Below are 18181 nucleotides of genomic sequence, written 5' to 3'. Positions count from 1 at the left end.
TTTGGGGCATTTACTTAGTCTTTGAAGCTCTTTTTCACTATAAAATGGAGTTGATATTGGGATTAGGGGAGCAAAGCCATTGGAAAAACAGAGCTCAAATAGGTATTCCCATGAATATTTTCTTCCTGGTTCAGGAAAAGTTGTGGTTGTGCCTATAACTAACTCATAGAACATAAATGTCTCCTTAAGACACATACTGCATGCACAGCTGAGGATATCCAGGGCTACTCTGCTGCATTCTTACTTTCCTGGTGGCCGAGTCTTAGAGAGGTTTGCTCAGGGTGTGATATGGGCCAGCACCTTATATTGGTACCATTGCTCCATGGTCAGCAGAGCCAGCCAACTGGGCCAGCCTCTGGACCACTCTGTCATCCCTGCTTCCTCCTAAGTGGGAATTGGGATGCTTTCCAGGCTGGAAAGACTCAAGAATTTTTGCCTTCTGCTTTTTCCATGACTCAAAGTGAGATGAGCCCCCAGAAGAGCGGGGCTTACTAACCACTCTCTCCCCCCTCCTGAGCACCCCCGGTGTTAGTCAGCTTTTCATCACTGTGACCAAAATACTGAAAAAAAAGACAACCTAGAAGAGGAAAATTTTGTTGGGCTCATGAGATCTGAGTCTATGGTCAGCTTACTGCAGTGCTCTGGGCTTGGGGTAAGGCAGAACCTCATGGTGAAAAGGTATGGCGAAGGAGACTGCTTATCAGCTCATGGCAGGTAGGAAACAGACAGCAAGAGAGGAGTCAGGGACAAAATATAATCCCCAAAGACATGCCTCCAATGACCTACCTCCTGCAGCCACACTCCATCAGTCTACCATTACCACCCAGTAGTCCACTTAGATTATTAATCCATCAAATGGATTAATCCACTTCTTATGTCACAGGTCTCTAAATCTAATCATCTCACCTCTGAACATTCTCATATTATCCGACATGAGATTTGTGGGGGACACCTCATATCCAAACCATAACACCTCTCACTTGGCTTTTGTACCCTGAAAAAGTTGTCGGGGCCACATGGGGTGGCACATGCCTGGAATCCTATTGACTCAGGCAGCTAAGCAGGGGAGTGGCAAGCTTGAGGCCAGCTTGGGCAATTTAGCAAGACCCTATCTCAAAATAAAAAGTAAAAAGGGCTGGGGATGTAGCTCAGTAGTAGGGTGTCCCTGGATGCAATCCCTAATACTCAAAAGAAAAAAAAATAAACCGTTACCAGGGACACTCAAAGGGGCCCCGTGCTCCTTACAAGGGGGAGTCCTCCTTCCCGACTTGGCAGTCACCCTGCAGCTTCCTCCTTGTGCCTCTGTGCCTCCCAGGAAGGAAGTGTTTTTTTCTGACTGCCCAACTCAGGGGAATGCGGGGAGAGGGACAGTGGGAGGGGACGAGGCAGCCTGGTGGCAGCTGCTGGACACCCAGCCCAGCCGCTTCTTTTGACATCAGGCAGGGTTCAGAGGAAGTGTTTGCAGTTTTGGTTTGCAGGTAAAGCTCGAACTGAATCTGAGGCTTTGTTAGAATATGTCCCCTGCATGCAGAACGGGAGCTTCTCCCACGGATGTGCCAGGGAGCCTGGCCCTGCCCCAGCACTCGTCAGTGCAGGCGCCTCAGCCTGCTCTCCTTGGGTGGATGGGGTGACTTCAAGGTGGCATCATATGGTAGGGCCTCTACTCAGAATTCTCCATGGCTCTCATCTCCCCTTGAGTCACTGGCACAGCCTCTACTGGCTCCAGGACCTGGTACCTGCACCCTCTTACAGACCTTTTACTGCTGGCCTCTGACCTTGCCTGGCTACCGTGGGCTCCTGATGGTTTTCGCTTCCAGGGGACCACCGAGTCCCCAAGGGCCTGTGCATCTCCTTCCCACAGCCTGGGGTCCTCCCCCCACATTCACAGCAAGGCCTTTGTCCTCGCTAGGCGTGCCCCAACCCTGTGTGATGGAGCCTTGTATACCTTGTACTCCACCCTTCTCCTCCTGAGATACAGAGATTTGTAACGCAGCCCTGAAGGCGGGTCATGATCACTTACTGTCCATCCCCAGCATGGGACACCCAGGAGGGACAATGGAGATATATCTGACCATGAAGCTGAAAATGCTCTGCATGGCCTGAGTGAGGGTCTTCTTGTCGACAGTGTCCACTTCTTCCCATCCTTGGTCCTTGGCCCATTCATTCACTCTCCAGATATATCGAGCCCTGGTTGTGTTCCAGGAGCCAGCTTGGTGCCAGGTAGTGAGGTAAGCACCACAAAGTCCCACCCTCAAATGCCCATGACTGACAGTGGATGGACAGACAGGCAAGACCGTCCCGGGCATGTGTGTGTGTTTGTGTGTGCAGTAGGGGTAGGTCCAAGCACCAAGAGGGTTTGACCTCTGACCTCTTCCCTCTCTCCTGGGCCCACGCTGTGACTGAAAGTTCCTTCCAGCTCAGAGGTGTGCCTCTGCCTTGCTTTGAGTGGCCCTGGGCCCCTGGCAGCCTCTGGAGTTCAGACAGGTGAGCAAGCCATCTGGTAAGTCATAGCTGCTGAGATGGCAGCAGGACCAGGACCAGCACCAGGACAGAGGCCACAGGGCTGGCCTGCTCTGTGGGATCAGTGGCAGCCAATGAGTCCAGGAAGTCTTACTACAAAAGGCAGAAGTGATCAGAGGCACAATTCTGTGTCATTTCTCAGGGGAGGGGGGAAAAAAGACTGAGGTATTTCTGAGCTTTAACTTTTTAAAAGTTTCCCTTCTGTTGGAAAAAATAGAACGGTTTGAGAACTCCATTTGTGGCCTGCTGCCTGTGGCAGAGCCAGGTCACTGTCAGATTGCAGCAGGCTTGGGAGCACATAGGATCCTGCGCTTATACAGACCCATGAGACTGATGGCCGCCGGGTGTCACCTAAGGCCATCTCTGGGCTCTGGTTTCTTCCTGCTTCTTAGAAAGGTTTTGACTGCAGGAGAGAGCAGACGTAAGGAAGTTTTGTGGCCTCCAGGAGAGAAGGCTGTTGGGTCTTCATACCCTCTTTGGGAGCGATCTCCAGGAGTTGCACATGTGATGTTGACACACAGCATCACAGGTGGCTCAGCAGGAGAACAGCAAGCCTGAGGCCAGCTTGGGCTATTCAGCAAGACCCTATCTCAAAATAAAAAGCAAAAAGGGCTGGGGATGCAGCTCACTAGCAGGGTGTCCCTGGGTGCAATCCCTAATACTCAAAAGAAAAAAAAATAAGCTGAGAGAAAACTATTAGGAGACTTGGATTTAGGAGAGTAAAATATCAGGGACTTGGATTCTCCAAATCTCCAACGTTTTAGCTCCTGTGGCATTTCAGGCTGAGCCCCAAAATGCTTGATATGAGCTAGGAGATTTACCAAGCTGTGACCTGTGAGGCGGTGTGAAAGGGCAGTATGTTGTGCTGGCCACCCGCAGCAGCCCAGAAAGGGCAGGAAGGTCAGCCGTCTGTGCTCTGACCCTCAGCTGCTGTTCTTAACAGAGGCCCATCTGTTTTTCTCAGCTTTCTTTTTTCCCAGGTGGAAATGAACACAGACTTGGGAGGAGGTAGGCAAATGAATTAAAAACACATGTAAATGCCCCTTATAGATCAGGGGTGGTGATTGTGTCACCTAAGTCCTTTACACATTTATTCCCCACCAAGCCTTGGGAAGAAGGGCAACATAGTCTTTTTGTAAACTACAGCCCAAACTTAAAATCATTTAGGACCACCCAGCGATCACCTGAATGCCAAGGCCAGCCATAGCCATACGGCAACAGCATTTGGTGTGTGTTCAAAAACTTGGAAATATCAGGGAATAGGGAAAACAGCATATGGAGTCTACTGGCCCACAGTGAGTAATGAGCACTTGACATGAAAATTTCAAAACGAAATTGAGTTTTGCCTCTGAAAGGGAAATGATGTCGTGGAAGCAATTTTCATTCATAAAATCCTTGAATGCTGCCATATTAACCCAGAAGCATGTCTAATTCACCTAGCAGTGATGTCTTTGGTGTCCAGTTTGGTTTTATCTGCTCATCTACAGCAGGCAAAGACTGATAAATTAGGATGCATTGTCTAAATCCTGCTGCCACCTTTTTTCTTTTAAAAATAAAGTTTTATTGGTATGCAGCCATGATCATTTATTTATGTATTCAGCAGCACTTATGCTTCAAAGGCAGAGTTGAGTAGTCGGCCCACAAATCCTGAAATGTTTACTCTCTGATCCTTTCTAGAATATGGGTATCAACCTGTGACATAGAGCACAGCTCTACAGAGGCCAAGTGCACAGGTTCTGTCCCTGTATGTCACCCAGCATGACTCTGTCCACGGCAACCAGGAGCCGCCATGTTGGTGGATGCCTGTGAGGAGAGAGAGTGGGCATCACAGGGGTGCCCTTCTCCATGAAGTGTCTGCTAAAAACTTGGCAGTGAACCTTTGCCGTCTTCATGGAATCTTAAGTAGGTGTTTCTCCACGTACCAAAGAGTCTGCAGAATACTATTTCCTCCTTCCTTGTCATTCTGAAAGCACTAGTTTTTGAAACATGACAACCAACTGGAAGACCTGTTGTGATCCAGCCTATGAAAAATTGGCCACTTTTTCCTGGACCCACCCTGGGGCCTAGAGAAGCCCTTATTGATTCCAGAACATACCAGAATTCATACTGGCAACACGCCAGAGTGGCTTTTTTTTTCATTTCCAGCACTCATGCAGTCCTCTTTGGGGATTGTCCCCATTGTGTGAGTTTGGGTCAGAGGCAGACCTGTGGGAAACCTTCCTAAACATTCATAGGCAAAGTTAGTTCCTTATTTTTATGTGTGAAGAGTGGCCAGCTCCCTGTACTCCACTGTTCTCCTAGCTCAACTGAATAAGGAATTTGGGGATCCTGCCACCACGTGGCTGTATAATTTTGCATTCTTACCATCCATGAAAGAGAGTTCCTAATGCTTCACATCCTTGCCAGCATTTGGTATTCTCTGTGTTCTGAATTTTGGCCATTCTGATCAGTGTGTTATGGTATCTCATTGTTTTAATTTTCATTTCCTGGATGACATATGACATGGAGCATATTTTCATATTTTTAATTTGGAGAATGCCTGTTAAGGTTTTTTGATGCATTTTTAAATCAGATTTTTTTCTTATTTTGAATTTTAAGAGTCCTTTGTATATTTTGAATGATAGTCCTTTGTCATATCTTTTATAAATGTTTCCTCCCAGTCTGTGGCCTATTTTCTCATTCTCTTGACATTGTCTTTTGCAGAATCCAAGGTATTAAGTTTACTGAAGCCTAGCTTATCAATTCTTTCATGGATGGTACCTTTGATGTTGTCTACAAAAGTCATTATAAGCCAAGCACACCTCTAATCCTAACCACTCAGGAGGCTGAGACAAGAGGATCACAAATTTAAGGCCAGCCTCAGCGACTAAGCAAGGGCCTAAGAAACTTAGCGAGATCCTGTCTCAAAGAATAAAAAAGGCTGGGGATGTAGCTTAGTGGTAAAGTTCCCCTGGGTTCAGTTTCCAGGACTGATAAAAAAAAAAAAGTTATTGCCCAATCTAAGGTTATATAGATTTTCTTCTACATCATCGTCTAGGACTTATGTAGTTTTACATTTTACATTTATGTCTGGGATTCATTGTGATTTAGGTTTTGTGAAGGGTGTCAGGTCTGTGCTTTTCTTTTTTTAAATTTTTTTTTCTTGCAACATATCCAGTTTTTCCAGTATCATCTGTTGAAAAACCATCTTTTCTCCATTGCTTTTCCTTTGCTGTCAAAGGTTGACTGTATTGATGTGGGTTTATTTCTGGGTGCTCTGTTCTGTCCCACTGATCTGTTTGTCTGTTCTTTCAACAATGCCACACTGTCTTCACAACTTTAAGTCTTAAGATCAGGCCTATCAGTCTTTGTTTTTCTCCTTCAATTCTGTGTTGGCTATTCTGAGTCTTTTGCTTCTCCATAGGAACTTTATAATCAGTTTCTCAATTTTCATAAAATAACCCGCTGATAATTTGATGGGGTTACATTGAAAGTATAGATTAATTTAGGAACAATTGACATTGTGACCATCCATAAACTTATAATATGTCTCCATTTATTTAGTTCTTCTTTGATTTCTTCCATCAGATTTTCATAGCTTTCTTTTTTTTAGTCGTAGATGGATACAATATCTCTATTTTTACGTGATACTGAGGAGCAAACCCAGTGCCTCACACATGCAAGGCAGGCACTATACCACTGAGCTCCTTTCATACCTTTCTTATATAAATCTTGCACGTATTTTGTTAGATTCATATCTAAGTATTTAATTTGTGGGGTGGCCATATAAAATGGTATTGTGCTTTTATTTTAAATTCCACTTGTTCATTGCTAGTGTACAGGAAAGCAACCACTTTCTTATATTAACCTTATATCCTGCAACCTGTCAATTTGCTTCAAAAGTTTTTTCTTGACTCTGTCAGATTTTCTTTTATTTTTTTTTAAAGCTGTTTGGGATAAATGCCTCTCTGTCAGATTTCCTACCTAGACGATCATGTCATCTGCAAACAAGAATAGTTCTATTTCTTCTTTCCCAATCTGTACACCTTTTATTTCATTTTCATACTGCATTAGCTATGATTTTCCATACAATGTTGAAAAGAAATGGTAAGAAGCTATATCTTGCCTTATCCCTGATTCTAATGGAAAATTTTCAATTTTTTCACCACTAAAGATAATATTAGCTGTAGGTTTTTTAAAAGATTATTTTTTGTCAAGTTGAGGAAGTTCCCTTCTATTTCTAGTTTTCTGAGGGTTTTTTATCATGAATGGATGTTGGATTTTTGTCAAACTCTTTTCTGAGTTATGGATATGAGCGAGGGGTTTTTCTTCTTGAGCTTATGAATGTGATGAATTGCATTAATTAATTTTCACCATGCATATCTGGGATAAATCCCACTTGTTCATGGACTTGATTTGCTAAGATTTTGTTGAAGGTTTTTTGTCCATGTTCATTAAAGACATAGGTTTATAGTTTTCTCTTCTTGTGATGTTTTGCCTGATTTGGGAATTAAGGTGGTTTTGGTTTCATAGAATGAATTAGGAAGTATTTCCTTATCTATTCTCTTCCGGAAGGGAGTGTAAAAAATCAGTATAATTACTTCCTTAAATTTTTGTAGAATTCACCATTGAACCCATCTGTGCCTGGTACTTGTTGGAAGTTTACTACTGATTCAATTTCTTTAATAGATGTAGACCTACTTTATAGACCTATTTAGATTATCTTGTATCTTTCAAGGAATTGTTCTGTTTTTTGTCTGGGTTATCAGACTTGTGGACACAGTTGTTCTTAGTATTTCTTGATTGTACTTTTAATGTTCATTGGGCATGTAGTGATCTCATCTCTTATTTCTGATATTAGTAATTTGCATCCTCTTTATTTCTTAATTAGCCTAGCTGGAAGTTTATGGATTTTATTTATCTTTTCAAGATCCCACTTTTGGGGTTTCATTGATCTTCTCTGTTGATTTTTTTAATTTTTTATTTCATTGATTTCTGTCCTAATTTTTAGTGTGTATTCATTTTTGTTTACTTTAGATTTCACTTTTTATCTAGTGTCCTAAAGTGGAAGCTGAGATTATTAATTTTAGGTCTTTCTTCTTCTCTGATATATGTATTTAATGCCATAAATTTTCCTTTAATCACTGTTTTCACTGCATCCCACAAGTTTTGGTATGTTATATTTTCTTTTTTATTTAGTTCAAAACATTTTGAAATTTTTCTTGAGTTTTCTCCTTTAACCCAAGTGTTATTTAGAAGTATATTGTTAAATTTCCAAATATTTGGGGGATTTTCCAAGCTATCATTTTGTAGCTCATTTCTGGTTTAATTCCACTGTGGTCTGAGAGTAGACAATGTACAATTTCTAGTGTTTTAAATTTGTCAAGATGTGTTTTATGGCCCTAAATGTCACTATCTTGGTGAATAGCCCCTGTGAGCTTGAGAAGAATGTGTAATTCACTGTTGTTTGATGAAGTATTCTGTGGATGTCAATTGTATCCTGCTGATCGATGGTACTGTTGAAATCAACTATGTCCTTACTGGTGTTTTGCCTGCTGGATCTGTTCATCTCTGATACAAGAGTGCTAAAATTGCCCACAATAACAATGGATTCATCTATTTTTCCTTGCAGTTCCATCAGTTATTGCCCTGTGTCTTTTGACACTTGATTTTGTCTTTTTGGAGAATTGACTTCTTTGTCATTATGCAGTGCTCCCTCTCTAATCCCCCATGATTCTCTTTGCTCTGAAGACAACTCTGTCTGAAATAAAGAAAGCTATCTTTTGATAAATGTAAATACTGTATATCTTCCTCCATCCATTTACTTTTAACAAATTTGTGTGTTTACATTTAAAGTATGTTTCTTATAGATAACATAGAGTTGGGTCTTGTTTTTTGACCCACTCTGACAATCTCTTCATTTTTATATCATATCATTGATTAGTGATTATACATTTGTATTAAATCATCTTTGTTGCCCTTGTTTTTTTTGCTCCTTTATGCCTTCTACTTTTTCTCTCTTTTGTGGTTTTGTGTGAGCATTTTTGATAATTTTCATATGTCTCTTTTCTAAGCATTCTTTCTTATTACTTTTTTTTAGTCATTGTCCTGGAACTTGCAATATACATTTACCACGAATCCAAGTCTACTTTCAAATAACCATACATTGCTTCATGGGTAGTGTGAGTACCTTGTAGCCACAAAATAGTCTTTACTTTTTCCTATCATCCCTTGTATCATTGCTGTTATTTTCCTAATTCGTAAGCATATGTAAGTGTGTATCTAGACACACTCACAGAACAAGGCATAATCAAATGCGTAGTTTCTGATATTCTAGCAAATTCTTATTTGTTAGATCAATTAAGAACACGAGGAGTTGGCTGAGGCTGTAGCTCGGCAGTACAGCCCTTGCATAGCATGCATGAGCCCCGGGCCCAATCTCCAGCAGGGCCATTTTACTGTTACTTATTCCTTCTCTCCAGCAGTTAAACATTTTCTTTCTTTATGTAGGTCTGAGTTTCTAACCCTTTTTACTTTCCTTCTTTCTAAAGAGTGTCTTTTTTTTTTTTTAGTTGTAGATGAACACAATACCTTTATTTTATTTCTTTATGTGGTGCTGAGGATCGAACCCAGGGCCTCACACGTGCTAGGCAAGCATTCTACTGCTGAGCCATAACCTCAGAGTATCTTTTAATATTTCTTGCAAGGTAGTGGCAACAGATTCCCTCAGTTTTTGCTTGTCTGAGAAATTTGTATTTCTTCTTCACTTTTTGAAGGATAATTTTGGAAATGCTTTTATTCTATGTCTTTCTTTATTTTTAATTTCCTCTAGTTCGATAATGATATGTGTAGGTGTAGTTATTCTGACATTTATCCTGCTAGGTGTTTTCTGAGCTTCCTAGAGCTGTGACTTTGATACCTGACATTAATTTGGAGAAATTCTCAATCTTATTATTTCAAGTACTTTCCTGTTTGTTTCGTTCTTTCTATGGTATTCTCATTATAGGTATTTCGTCTCAAGTTCTTGGATATTCTGTTCTGTGTTTTTATTTTCATCATTGTTTTCTGTTTGGGGGGTTTCTGTCATGATATACTCAAGCTCAGAGATTCTTTCCTCATGAGGAGCCATGTCCTGTCTCTTCATAAGCCCATCAAACACAGTCTTCATTTCTGTTACAGTGTTTTTGATCACTAGTGTTTCTTCGAATATATCCATTGCCCATCTGTTCTTTCAGGCTGTCTACTTTACCCACAAGAGCCCATAGCATCTTAATTGCAATTGTTTTAAATTCCCAGTCTGCTAATCCCCACATCAGTTGCCATATCTGAATCTGAGTCTGGTGCTTTTCATTTTCAAACCATGTTTTCTGCCTTTTAATATGTCTTGCCATTTTGTCTTGATAGCCAGACATGTTGTACTTCAGAGAAGGAATAACTGTGTGAATAGCCTTCAGTGGTATCGTGGTCAGGTGTGTGGAGTGCAGGTGTGCTGAGAGTTCTATAGGCCTGTGGTTGGGTCTCAGTCTTTATGAGCCTGTGATTCTGGGCTACGAACTCCACCTTCCTTCTTAGTCCCTGTGACGTGGCCCATTAGTTGGGCCAAGATATTTGGAAGGGGCTACCTTCACCCCAACAGGTTATACTCTGATAAACCCCCACAGGATTGTGTCTGGTTAACTAGTTTCCCCAGGACAGACCTTGTAAGGAAGAATACCAAGCACTGGCACCTTTCAAAATGGCTCTCTTTCCTGTCCTGCTTCCAACAGGGTATTTTTCTTCAACATTTACCATAAGGATCTAGTGGATCTCCTGGAGGTACAAGTCACAAAGGTGCAGGCTGCTGTGACTGGGTCCCCTGGAAGATTTTTCCTTCAGACTTGTGCATGCTGACGCCTCACAGTCAGGTTTCCCTGCCTGGCCCTGGTGTCTGGAGAAGTGGCCATTCCCGGGTTTCTGCTCCAGGGGGTTGTGATTCTCTATATTCACCTCTTGATGATGCAGTTTTGGGGGGCAGAGGTTTCCTGTGACCCCAGTTCTCTTGCAGATCTGAGAAGCACAGTTGGTTTTTCAATTTGTTCAGCTTTTCTATATGTTGTCAAGATGGAGCCACTTCTTAGGTGCTAGGTTAGAAACTGGAAGTCACACTATTAACTTTTTTTGATTGGATAGTGTGTGTGTGCTGACACAACTTTGACAACCAGATCATAATGATAATCAGTGCAGAGGTTGTATTGAACCATAGGCCCCAAAGCCCTAGTTGCTGTTTTATTTCTTATCAAAGAACATTTATTATAATTTAATTTTTAGCTTAAGTGCAGGAATTTATGATTATCTGACAAATTGGACGTTTTTGTTTGTATCACTTGCCCCTGCCAGTGATTGTAGTGGAAAGCTAAGGTCCTGACACTTTACATGTTATCTGTTCCTGTTGCATTGTGTGCAAATCAGTTTTTTCTTCACAAAAGCAAAACAAACACTTCTATTTATTTATTTAGCAGTATTGGGGATCAGACCCAGGATGTTAGGCAAGTGCTCTACCATGAGCTACATCTCCAGCCCTTTTTAAATTTTATTTCTAGTTAGGGCCTTGCTAACTAAGTTGCCTAGGCTGGCCTCGAGCTTGCGATCAATTCTCCTGCCCCACCCTCCTGATCTATATGCACAATCATTGAACAATTCTTTGACCAAAATTTAAGTGGAAAATAAAAATAAAATGAACTTTTGATTTTTGATTTTTCTATTTTCTTAAAGATTTCAAAGTGAAGTGAACATATCCAGAGGTATAAGAAAATCTTAGGCCTCTTGTTTACCTCCTGTATTTTTTTTTCTGGTTTCTGAGACAATTCTATTATGAAACAGGTTCATATTTATTGTAGAACATTTGGAAAATATAAAAGGGCACATTAATTGAAGCCAACCTACCCTTTCCTTCTCCTAAAGTTATCTGCTATGCAATTTTTTGCATATACATTGTCCCACTGTTTCTAAGTGTATGTATTTTTTATTTTTTTTTCCTAAAAATTGGATGATATTTTATGATATGTTCATTTAATGGATGTTATACAAATGGGTTTTGAATCTTACTTTTTCATTTAAAAATAACTACTGGGGCTAGGGTTGTGGCTCAGAAATAGAGCACTCGCCTAGCATGTGTAAGGCACTGAATTTGATCCTCAGCACCCCATAAAAATAAAATAAAGATATTGTGTTCAATTATAACTAAAAACTACATTAAAAAAAAATAAAAATAACTACCAAGTCCACTTAGTAAATTATGATATGTTTTATCAGAATGTTACTGTGTAGCTATTAAAAGAGTGAAGATGATCTGTATGCACAATCATTGAACAATTCTTTGACCAAAAAGTGGAAAAAGCAAGACACAGAATAGTGTGGAGGGTGTGCTACCATTTACATATTTTTGAAAGCCACATGCTTATGTTTGCTGTGCGTTTGACTTCAGCTTTTCTCTAGTTTGACAAATACCAAAGTGAACATCCTCAGAGCTAAGTCTTCCAAGACACTGTATTTTCTTAGGAAAAAAACATGGCATGTTCAGGTCAGGGGGTATTACAAGCTTTCAAGGCTTTGATGATTGATGGGAACTGACAGATTGCCTGCCCTAAATTTATATCCCCACCAAAATGGGAGCGTGCCTGTTCCCTGCCTACTGGCCGCCATGGTGAGTCACTTTCATATTCATCCATGCTAATTTGACAGGCAAAAAGAACAAAGGAGAAAAAAGAGAATCTTCTCAGTTAAAATTATATTTCTTTGATTTTCAGTCAGGTCTAACATTTAAAAATGTGTTTAATGCCAATTTGCTTTTCTTCTTTTGTGAGTTCCTGAATTTTTGCCCTTGGCTTATTTTTCCTTTTAAGTATTTGTCTTTTCCCCCACTGTCATTTAAAGTCTCTTGATAGCTAGGATAGGAAGCCTTTATCTTGCCTATATTCTGCAAATATTTTTCTAGTTTATTTGATTTTTTTGTTTTGCATTCATTATTTTTAACATAGAGGATTTGGTTTTTCTTCAGCCAAATCTTTGTTATCCTACTTCAAGATACCTTCCCCAGCTCAAGATTAAACATCTATTCATATTTTCTTCTTAGGTATTCAAGTTTTTAAAAACATGCCTTTAATCCTTATGGAATTAATTTTGGCATATTCACAGAACCGTGTTTTTAATGGTCAGCCATTTTCTAACCGATTACTGCTGGTATATGGGAAAGCCAAAGATGTTTATGAGTTTATTCTAAAATTGGCAGCCTTTCTCAAATTCTTATTCTGATTTTTAGTTGCTACTCTTTTTCTAGATCTTTTTAATATTTATACTTCTTACTTTATCTTCTTTTATTTCTTTGGCTCTAATTTCTCAAATAGCATTAGATAGTGGTATGGATCTTTGATTATTTTCTTAACCAGAATTAATCTGGTGTCTTTTTCCTCTGTGTGCATGTCCCTCCCATCAGTCTTCCACACTTGGCTCTAGTTGGCACGCTCCCAGGGCTGAGCATCTGCTGGAAGAAAGCTCTGTAAAACACCATCTTGGAGTTAAGAACTGACTACCTCACCCACATGAAGGGACTTGGTTCCCTTGAATGCCTGTTGCATATTTCTGGCGTATGATATAAATCGTAAAAAGGGGTACAACCACGTGTCACTTAATGACAGGAACGCTCCTGAGCAATAAATACATGCACCAGTAGGCAATTTCATCATTGTGTGAACATCACAGAGGGTACTTACACAAACCTGGGTGGCGAAGCTTACTCCATACCTAGGAGGCATGGTACACATTTGAAGCCTAGCCTGTTGTTCTGAGGGCCATGATGACAACCTGAGTTAAATCAAGCACAAGAGAAATCAATGCAATCAAGAGATGCTGTAAACACAAGACGCAGGAGGCAACTGCTGGTGTAACACCGCGTCCTGTTTACAGTAAACTTTCTTTTCAGTAAGCAAGAATACACTCTTAAATAATGGTTAAAATGTATAACCTAGTAAATACATAAACCAGGAGCAGTCATTTATTGTCATCAAGTATTATGTGCTGTACATAGTCTCATGTGCTCTACTTTCTCCATGGATGGTAGTGCAGTAGCTATGTTCTCAGTGCAGAGCACTGAACCTGGCTGTTCCCTCTGAGTTCTCTGTAGGGTGTGACCTGCTCTCTTCAGGTGGTTCCCTCTCACCTTTGACGAACACCCCAAATTGTGCAGCTCCTCATCTCCCCGAGTGCAGCAGCTTCCCCGATAACCACAGGAAGTCTGCCGAACACGAGGCCCATTTAATTCTTCAAGGGACAGTACGGAGGCTCTTGGAGAAGGCAGATGGCCCCTTCAGATCTAATGGGGGTTATTCCCCTAGGCTGCCTTGGGCCGTCCCTCCTATCAGAGTGCCAGCTGGGCTCCTACCAGCTGCTGACAGGGGTCAGGGAGGTTTCAATGGGAGAATAGTTTCAATGGGAGTTTAGTCAGACAGCCCTGGGGTGCAGGGTTCCCCATTGTGTGCTGCTTGCTAAAGGAAAGACAGTTCCAGGAGAGTGACTTGGTCAGGGGCGGGGGCGGGGGGCACCGCCAGTCCTGCCCAGGGCATCCCTGCAGTGGTCTCTGCCCTCCTGGCACTAGCTGTGGCTGTGTTTGTCTCTCCAGGGCTCCTCCCATGACTTTCCCTTGTCAATCCCCATCTCCTCTCAGGCCTGTCTTTCTGTCACCCTACGTCCTTGCCCTTTGTCTCTGGGGCCCCTGGCACCTCTGACAATACCTGGGTATTTCCTTCCTCACCGACAGTCTGTCTCCCAGGCTTGGCTCCCTTGAAAGCTCCTCTTCCTTCCTCCTCCTCCCGGCCTCTCCCCGTCTCCTTCCGTCTGTTTCCACTTTGTTCGTTTATACTTGGTCTTGTCTGACACGCCAAAGAATTTAAGAGGGTTATTCAAAGCTTTATGTACTCACGACTCTAAATAAATGTAGTTGGATCGGGTTATTTTTCTTTTTTGTTCTTTGATGAAGCCAGAAACTTGAAACATTTTCTACTTAGCTGAATTTATTTTTATTCAAAATATTTTCATTTCATTAAATAAATAATAGAAGCCCGTGTTTTAAAGTGCTAACTAGACTGTAAAATGCTCGGCTTTCCCACTGAGGGATCTCTGCAGCTAGGGTCAATAGCCTCAGAGAGACAGAGAGAAGCAGAGGAAAACTGTGGAAAGCTGTGCACCTCTGCTTTTTCACATACCAAGGTCCGCATGGGCGATGCCCCCTTCGTAGGATCTTTCCTGGGCCTCAGCTGGACTGACCAGTCTCTTCTTTCCCTTTTTGGCGTGTGTGTCTACTTGGTGGGCTCCGGAAACCTCAGGATGAAGTTTTGACCGTGATCCGAAGAGTGGACGATAACTGGGCCGAAGGCATGCTGGGAGACAAGATTGGGATCTTCCCCCTGTTGTACGTGGAGGTAAGCTCACCAGTCCCTCGCCTCCCGAGTTGCCGTGTGGTTTGACCCTAGAACCCCTTTCCCAGGGGGAACTCACTCACCAGCGCTGAGGTGACAGAGTTGCCACAGGGGTCTTCCATGCAGATCGCCCCACGAGTGCGCTAAGGATTGACTTGGTCCATCCCAGGCCTGGCCACAACAACCTTCTCACCCTGGGTCCAGGAGGACAGAACATGCAGCCTTCGCCCTTCTGTCTGATGCTTGCTCCTGACACCCATGTTCTGGAGACTCCCAAGTCCTGCTGCACTTGTCTCCTAACCCGAGGGGAGAGGAGTCTACACCGAGGTAGCATTTCCTTAGACACTGTCAGCAAACGTTGCCAGCCACCTGAAACATCCTCTGGGGCTGTTGGGTCATTCATGCACCCCAGTCACTCAGCAAAGGTGACCTCTCAATTTCTTATCTGTTTTCTGAAGCCAGGAAACACTCGGGTTCGGTCGTGGTAGGAGAGTTGCTGAGCGGGGACCATCTGAAATGCCAGTCTGCCATGGGGTGTTTGTGTGGAGGAGTGTTTGCCATAGCGGGTGTGTCCGTCATTCGTCAGGGCAAGGCGATGCATGGACATTCGTGACCAGCCACATGCTTACATCCTGTTGTCACTAAGGTGGTCCTATAAGAATTATTTCAGCTAGTGTAGTCCGAGTGCCAAATACTTGTCAGTCGTTCTTACTTTAATCTTCCCAACAATACGGGCATCTGAAAACAATGAGTGCCCCCATTTTACAGATGAGCAGACAGAGGGCTGCCAGGCCCCTCAGCTGATACCTGGCAAGGCTGGGGTGGAGCATAGGCAGTCTGGTTCTAGGCTTAGCTCTTCTTCTGCTGCCCAACACGTTCTCCCACCAGTGACCTGCACTTCACTCGGCGAGAAGTTTCCACCTGCCCACTTGGCACACAGGCCTTGAGAGTCCAAGAGGAGCTCGTGATGCCACCCCCACCAGCTGGTGTGTGGACGCCAGTACACGTTCGTTAACAATGTTTGCCATTGTCTCCTTGTCTACAGAGTAAAGTCCTGTCACTGTGGCATTCTGGGCCCTCTGTAGGGTGGTCCTCAACTATTTTTCCAGTTTCATCTCCCCCCTTCTTCCCCTCTTCCCTAGATTTTCGGAAACAAGTTTATCCCACATTTACCTGGATAAGCGACCCAGGACATTCTGAGACCCTCCTGTGAAACCCTTTGTCTTTACCTACTAGCCTCCATGGGAACTTCCTTGGGGACAATGAGTGGCCCTGACCACAGCCACAGGGTGGGTAGGTTCTGTGCCCCACCCTAAACATTGGTGGGACCAAGGGGCAAATGGAGCTTCCTGCTACAGTTCATGAGGTTGGCTTTTACCCCACCCACCTTAGCCAGGCTGGGCAGACACAACGCCAGTTCCTCCAGAGAACTCAGGGCTCTATAAGCAGATACTAATTCATGACAACATGCTCAGTCCAGGCCAGAGAGAGATTTGCCCAAGAGTAACCCAGTGTTCCTGGTTTCTGTTGGTTTGCTGATCGCTTTAGTCAGGAGAAGAATGACTGGGATGCAAGGTGGGGACCACCCCTGTGGTAAGCAGCAGTTGCGAGACCCAGTGATTCAGGAGCAGTGTCAGCCTCCACGCGGTCTGTCAGCAGTTGGCAATCCCATGCTCGCAGAAGACAGGGCCTTGTTCTGGATCTGGAAGAGAGGAAGGCTGTGAGAGCCGCATTCACCTTGGCCCTGGGGCAGTGGAGCTTGCAGGAGGCCTGTGGGAAATAGCCGTGTGCCTGTCGAGTGTCTGCCTGTGGGTAGGCTCTAGCTGGTTTTCTTCCTTACCATGCTGTGTTACTCACAGAGACAGCGATGACTCAATGACATAAACCAAGTAGGGCGTGACAGGATGTTTTCACCTGACTCAAACTCTCTCCACTGTCTCCTTGTTAACCTCAGTGTGTCCCTGTCTCATCCATGGTCTGTGCATCTTGCCGTTCAGGGGTCACAGAGTCTGAGACCTGCGCCCCACAGGCCTCCTGAGCCGCCTGCTCCTGCCTGCCTCACCCTCTGCCATGACTGCGTGCACAGTACCTTGACTTAGCTTCCTTCTGGAGGGAAGATGATGCTGTAAACACAAGATTTCCTGTCTTTTTTTTTTTTAATCTTTTTTTTTGGGGGGGAGAGAGAGAGACAATTTCAATATTTATTTTTCAGTTTTTGGCGGACACAACATCTTTGCTTGTATGTGGTGCTGAGGATCGAACCCGGGCCGTACGCATGTCAGGCGAGCACGGTACCGCTTGAGCCACATCCCCAGCCCCTGTCTGGTCTTTTCATTTGGGCCTTTTCTATCTGAAATGTCCAGAGCAGTGACTTGCAAATTTCAGTGAGCATCAAAGTCACCTGAAAGCTCTGATCCTAGCCCTGAGAGTCTGAGGCAGTAGAGAGCCCTGGCCCATACAGCACCCCTGAGCAGTGCTTGTGGGGTCCCCCTCACATTGCCATTGCTACCTCCTGACCCCAAGCCCAGTGGCCTTTCCTCAGTCCTCATCCTTCTAACTTCTATGTTAAACATTCCCTTTCCTCTTACTGCCATGTTCCTTGGCTATACGACTTTGAAACAGAGTCCCCTGGCACACCTAACCACCTGTCTCATCCTGGGTCCTGACCCTCATGCTGCTACATGGGGTGTCCTCTTGGGACCTTCCCTGGAATGCCAGGCCCTGTCATGTCTTCAGACGTTCTCCATCTGCATCTAATCTGAGAGCATCTTTGGGGGAAAGTGCTCCTGCTCTCCTGGTGAGCAGCCCCCATGAGCCAGCCCCATCCAGGACCCACAGCTGATAATGCTTCCAGCCAGAATCTATCTGAATATTCTTTTTGTCAGGAATCCTGGGGAGGAAACACTTCCCAGTTGAGCTAGGAGCCCTTACCAGCTGACCTTCAGGGTCTGCAACCGCCGCCTCTCTGTGGGCTCACACTGGAACTGCATTCTCCAGGACCTTGCTGGCTGCATTCCAGGGTGTTCAGAACACGACCGCCTCGGGGAACTGGTCTTAACCTGGAGATGAGCCCAAGGAAGCGTCATCCGCGCTTTTAAAAAGCAAATGCCATTGTGTATATTTAAGGTATACAACGTGTTATAAGATACATATATACACAGGGAAATGGTTACTATGGCAGAGCAAATTAGCATATCCATCATCCCACATAATTACTCATTTTCCCCTGTGGC

The 18181-nt window shown here is 43.5% G+C and overlaps 1 protein-coding gene across 1 annotated transcript in view; it reads left to right on the top strand.

Annotated features, from left to right (window-relative positions):
• The window catches only part of Sh3rf3 (SH3 domain containing ring finger 3), a 335414-nt gene that overhangs the window by 206879 nt on the left and 110354 nt on the right, over nucleotides 1-18181 (top strand). Inside the window, exon 3 of the mRNA XM_027948923.3 lies at nucleotides 14856-14951. Coding sequence (XP_027804724.2) covers nucleotides 14856-14951 — 96 coding nt within the window. The remainder of the gene's footprint in view (nucleotides 1-14855; nucleotides 14952-18181) is intronic.

The sequence above is a fragment of the Marmota flaviventris genome, chromosome 14, assembly GCF_047511675.1.
Source record: "Marmota flaviventris isolate mMarFla1 chromosome 14, mMarFla1.hap1, whole genome shotgun sequence".
Classification (NCBI taxonomy): domain Eukaryota; kingdom Metazoa; phylum Chordata; class Mammalia; order Rodentia; family Sciuridae; genus Marmota; species Marmota flaviventris.
This window is presented reverse-complemented; position numbering and strand designations above follow the sequence as displayed.